The sequence below is a fragment of the Entelurus aequoreus genome, linkage group LG08, assembly GCF_033978785.1.
Source record: "Entelurus aequoreus isolate RoL-2023_Sb linkage group LG08, RoL_Eaeq_v1.1, whole genome shotgun sequence".
In the NCBI taxonomy this organism is placed as follows: Eukaryota; Metazoa; Chordata; class Actinopteri; order Syngnathiformes; family Syngnathidae; genus Entelurus; species Entelurus aequoreus.
Genome location: NC_084738.1, coordinates 79762157 through 79768156, shown reverse-complemented (window position 1 = coordinate 79768156; position 6000 = coordinate 79762157). Strand labels below are relative to the sequence as shown.

General features: G+C 41.0%; 1 protein-coding gene across 1 annotated transcript in view; it reads right to left on the bottom strand.

The window, feature by feature from the left end:
- Window positions 1-2674: 2674 nt before the first annotated feature.
- The window catches only part of LOC133656321 (complement component C9-like), a 28081-nt gene continuing 24755 nt past the window's right edge, over window positions 2675-6000 (bottom strand). The window contains exons 10-11 of the mRNA XM_062057350.1: window positions 3232-3466; window positions 2675-3162 (exon numbers count right to left, since the gene is read on the bottom strand). Coding sequence (XP_061913334.1) covers window positions 3002-3162; window positions 3232-3466 — 396 coding nt within the window. The 3' untranslated portion in view covers window positions 2675-3001. The remainder of the gene's footprint in view (window positions 3163-3231; window positions 3467-6000) is intronic.

Genomic DNA, 6000 nt, shown 5'->3' with positions numbered 1-6000 from the left:
CTATCATTTTTCCACATTCGACACATTTCCAGGAATTCCCGTTTTTTGGTAACCTATTTCCACCCTTAAGTTCGACTACTTCTTTCACATTTTTCAACTCATTTCAACCGTTCCACTGTCAAAACATTCCTCATATTCAGGACAAAAATCAAGTTGGTAAAGGAACTAGAACAATTCCTGTTTTTCCCGAAATTCCAGGAATTTCTCAATTAAAAATTGTTACTAATTCAATATTTCTTGACCGATTTAAACAATTCCAACACCAACCAATTCAGCTCATTCAGGACATTCATGCTCCTAATCGTTTTTTTTTTAAAATCCAGATTTTCCCCAAATTCCCAAATTTCCAGGAATTCCCGTTTTTTGGTAACCTATTTCCACCCTTAAGTTCGACTACTTCTTTCACATTTTTCAACCCATTTCAACCGTTCCACTGTCAAAAAAATTCTCATATTCAGGACAAAAATCAAGTTGGTAAAGGAACTAGAACAATTCTTGTTTTTCCCGAAATTCCAGGAATTTGTCAATTAAAAATTGTTACTAATTCAATATTTCTTGACCGATTTAAACAATTCCAACACCAACCAATTCAGCTCATTCAGGACATTCATGCTCATAATCATTTTTTTTAAAAATCCCGCTTTTCCCAAAATTCCCAAATTTCCAGGAAGTTCCCATTGAAATGAATGGGACATTTTTCCAAGTTGCACAACTCCCACATTTTCCAACCTATTCAAACCATTTCACCTTCAACAGATTCAACTCCTCCTGGACATTCAAACTATAATTTTTCCACATTCGACACATTTCCAGGAATTCTTGTTTTTTTAATAACCTATTTCCACCCTTAAGTTCGACTACTTTATTCACATTTTTCAACCCATTTAAACATTCCTCATATTCAGGACAAAAATCAAGTTGGTAAAGGAACTAGAAAAATCCCTGGTTTTCCCGAAATTCCAGGAATTTCTCAATAAAAAATTGTTGCTAATTTAACATTTCTTGACCGATTTAAACAATTCCAACACCAACCAATTCAGCTCATTCAGGACATTCATGCTCTTAATCGTTTTTTTTTTATTTTTTAAATCCCGCTTTTCCCAAAATTCCCAAATTTCCAGGAAGTTACCATTGAAATGAATGGGACATTTTTCCAAGTTGCACAACTCCCACATTTTTCAACCTATTCAAACCATTCCACCTTCAACAGATTCAACTCCTCCTGGACATTCAAACTACCACTTTTCCACATTCATCAAATTTCCAGGAATTCCTTTTTTTTTTTGATAACCTATTTCCACCCATAAGTTCGACTACTTTTTTCACATTTTTCAACCCATTTAAACATTCCTCATATTCAGGACAAAAATCAAGTTGGTAAAGGAACTAGAAAAATTCCTGGTTTTCCCGAAATTCCAGGAATTTCACAATTAAAAATTGTTACTAATTCAACATTTCTTGACCGATTTAAACAATTCCAACACCAACCAATTCAGCTCATTCAGGACATTCATGCTCCTAATCTTTTGTTTTTTTTAAATCCAGATTTTCCCCAAATTCCCAAATTTCCAGGAATTCCCGTTTTTTGGTAACCTATTTCCACCCTTAAGTTCGACTACTTTTTTCCCATTTTTCAACCCATTTCAACCGTTCCACTGTCAAAACATTCCTCATATTCAGGACAAAAATCAAGTTGGTAAAGGAACTAGAAAAATTCCTGGTTTTCCCGAAATTCCATGAATTTCTCAATTAAAAATTGTTACTAGTTCAACATTTCTTGACCGCTTTAAACAATTACAACACCAACCAATTCAACTCATTCAGGACATTCATGCTCCTAATCTTTTTTTAAAAAATCCCGCTTTTCCCAAAATTCCCAAATTTCCAGGAAGTTCCCATTGAAATGAATGGGACATTTTTCCAAGTTGAACAACTCCCACATTTTCCAACCTATTCAAACCATTCCACCTTCAACACCTTCAACTCCTCCTGGACATTCAAACTATAATTTTTCCACATTCGACACATTTCCAGGAATTCCTGTTTTTTTGATAACCTATTTCCACCCTTAAGTTCGACTACTTTTTTCACATTTTTCAACCCATTTAAACATTCCTCATATTCAGGACAAAAATCAAGTTGGTAAAGGAACTAGAAAAATCCCTGGTTTTCCCAAAATTCCAGGAATTTCTCAATAAAAAATTGTTGCTAATTTAACATTTCTTGACCGATATAAACAATTCCAACACCAACCAATTCAGCCCATTCAGGACATTCATGCTCATAATCATTTTTTTTTTAAATCCCGCTTTTCCCAAAATTCCCAAATTTCCAGGAAGTTACCATTGAAATGAATGGGACATTTTTCCAAGTTGCACAACTCCCACATTTTTCAACCTATTCAAACCATTCCACCTTCAACTCATTCAACTCATCCTGGACATTCAAACTAACACTTTCCCAAGTTCCAAACCAAATTCCGTTTTTTCCTGGAAATTCAAACCATTCCAACATTCATACTGCATTCTGTCAGCATTTCACTTCAACTTCAGCATTGGAGCGTTCACACCTCTTCTAGTTAATAATGAAATGACAATTCTACATTATTCACAGTTATTCTGATGGCGGCCATAACTGTCATGTGGCCCTCGATGAAAACCAGTTTGACATCCCAGGTCTACACAGTTTATTGTGCAATTAAATAGAACATACATAGAAAGATAATATTGTAATATTTCTCGTAACGTCACACTTTTATTCTTGTACCATTACCACTTCATTCCTGTAGACAAAGACAATGTTTCAGAAGTATTCTTGTAGTTTTACATCTTTACCAACACTTTTTGAGTGGTTATGATTAATAAAGTGTACAAGAAAACATATCTGACATGCAGCACTGATGATCACTAACAAAAACAAACGCCTACATTTCAGTGATACCGTCTTCAACCACCGGGGGCCGCTGTTTCCCAGACTTGGATTTAGTAGGCGTGGCTGTTGTTCAGCAGTACTCTTCACTGCTGGTGTCTCCCCTACAGGTGGCGCCGAGGAGTCCTATCGTGTTGCAGGCCCGCGTCCTGGTCCGCTTGCCACCGCTACAGCTGGACCAGCTGGACCAACAAGACCAGTTGCCCTCTTGCGAGACCGTGGGCCTCGTAGCCACTGCACAAAAAACAAACGGCGACATCAGGGCGCGTGTCGTGGCGACGCCGCGTCATGTCGGACTCCTACCCGAGTTCTTGACTTTGTCGCCTTTGAAATTCTGGCAGGCCCGTCCCTCGAAGAGATGGGAGCAGAGACACACACACCTCCCGTCCAGCAGAGCCAGGGTGCCTCCGTTGTGGCACGGACTACACTTGCACACGCTGTACTCCGCTATGTAGTCCGCCGTGGCCCGCTTCATGTTGGCGATCCTGGCGCTGGCGTTCGCCATGTCCAGGGGGACCAGGGTGTAGATGGGCTGCGGCTGGCAGAGACAAACAAAGCAGACTTGCCAAGACTCCCGAATTTCAGTGCCCCTCCCGAAAATCTCCCGAGGCAACCATTCTCCCGAATTTCTCCCGATTTCCACCCGGACAACAATATCGGGGGCGTGCCTTAAAGGCCTACTGAAACCCACTACTACCGACCACGCAGTCTGATAGTTTATATATCAATGATGAAATCTTAACATTATAACACATGCCAATACGGCCGGGTTAACTTATAAAGTGACATTTTAAATTTGCCGCTAAACTTCCGGTTCGAAACGCCTCTGAGGATGACGTATGCGCGTGACGTAGACCGGGGAACACGGGTATGCCTTCCACATTGAAGCCAATACGAAAAAGCTCTGTTTTCATTTCATAATTCCACAGTATTCTGGACATCTGTGTTCGTGAATCTGTTGCAATCATGTTCATTGCATTATGGAGAAGGAAGCTGAGCAAGCAAAGAAGAAAGTTGTCGGTGCGAAATGGACGTATTTTTCGAACGTAGACAGCCACAACAGTACACAGCCGGCGCTTCTTTGTTTACATTCCCGAAAGATGCAGTCAAGATGGAAGAACTCGGATAACAGAGACTCTAACCAGGAGGACTTTTGACTTGGATACACAGACGCCTGTAGAGAACTGGGACAACACAGACTCTTACCAGGATTACTTTGATTTGGATGACAAAGACGCAGACGTGCTACTGTGAGTATGCAGCTTTGGGTTTTTTTTGCGTATGTACGTAACTTTTTAAAAATATATAAGCTTTATGAACCTTGGGTTAGGTGAACGGTCTTTTGGGCTGAGTGATTGTGTGTGTTGATCAGGTGTTTGAATTGTATTGGCGTGTTCTATGGAGCTAGGAGCTAGCAGAGGAGCTAAAAGCTAGCATAACACGTACCGTACCGTACGTGCGTGTCACGTACGTAACTTTTTAAAAATATATAAGCTTTATGAACCTTGGGTTAGGTGAACGGTCTTTTGGGCTGAGTGATTGTGTGTGTTGATCAGGTGTTTGAATTGTATTGGCGTGTTCTATGGAGCTAGGAGCTAGCAGAGGAGCTAGGAGCTAGCATAACAAACACGCAGGTGTTTTTATGCAGGATTAATTTGTGGCATGTTAAATATAAGCCTGGTTGTGTTGTGGCTAATAGAGTATATATATGTCTTGTGTTTATTTACTGTTGTAGTCATTCCCAGCTGAATATCAGGTCACCCCCGGCTCTCACAGCATCTTCCCTATCTGAATAGCTTCAACTCCCCACTAGTCCTTCACTTGCACTTTACTCATCCACAAATCTTTCATCCTCGCTCAAATTAATGGGGAAATTGTCGCTTTCTCGGTCCGAATCTCTCTCACTTCATGCGGCCATCATTGTAAACAATAGGGAACTTTGCGTATATGTTCAACTGACTACGTCACGCTACTTCCGGTAGGGGCAAGCCTTTTTTTTATCAGATACCAAAAGTTGCAATCTTTATCGTCGTTGTTCTATACTAAATCCTTTCAGCAAAAATATGGCAATATCGCGAAATGATCAAGTATGACACATAGAATAGATCTGCTATCCCCGTTTAAATAAAAAAAAATCATTTCAGTAGGCCTTTAACACACACACTGTCACGACATGGTTTTCGCAGCTCACTGCGGAGTCGTTCTCCCAGGAAGGCAAATGGATCACTCCGGACAGGACTTACAGGTAGGAGCATGGTTTATTCTTGAGAAGTCAAAATAGCACCAAAAACAGAAAACTAGTCAAAGGAAAAGACTTGAAGCTAAGGCAAAGACTTAGCGCAGGAAACATGGAACCATGGACATGGAACCTCACGAAACTGTGGCATGAAATAAACAAGACAGGGGCATGAAGCGAACAACTAGCATAAACTATGGCATGGAACAAAGAAGATTTACTTGGCAAGGCGTGAGGCAAACAATGACGCCAGGCCGACCGACTGGCAGAGGCAGGCTTGAATAACGTCTCTGATTGGAAATAAGTGCGAGTCCCGAACACCAGAGGCAGGTGAAAATCACAAGCAGCCATGGTAACAAACACAGGAGGCGCACAAACAGGAACTAAAGGGAGTCCGAAATTAACAGAACATAACAAAAACATGACGTGGACCACGGATCACGACACACACAAGCGAATGCGAGGCATACTTGATCAACAGCCATACAGGTCACACTGAGGGTGGCCGTATAAACAACTTTAACACTGTTGCAAATATGCGCCACACTGTGAACCCACACCGAACAAGAATGACAAACACATTTCGGGAGAACATCCGCACCATAACACAACATAAACACAACATAACAAATACCCAGAATCCTTTGCAGCGCTAATTCTTCCGGGACGCTACAATATACACCCCCCCCCCCCCCCACACCTCAACTCTCCCGCCCCCCATTCTCCGAATTTGGAGGTCTCAAGGTTGGCAAATAAGACACAAAGAGACCTTGGTGTTTTAAAAAAGATATATACTGTATTTTCCGGACCATAGGGCGCATTGCCGATGAGCGGGT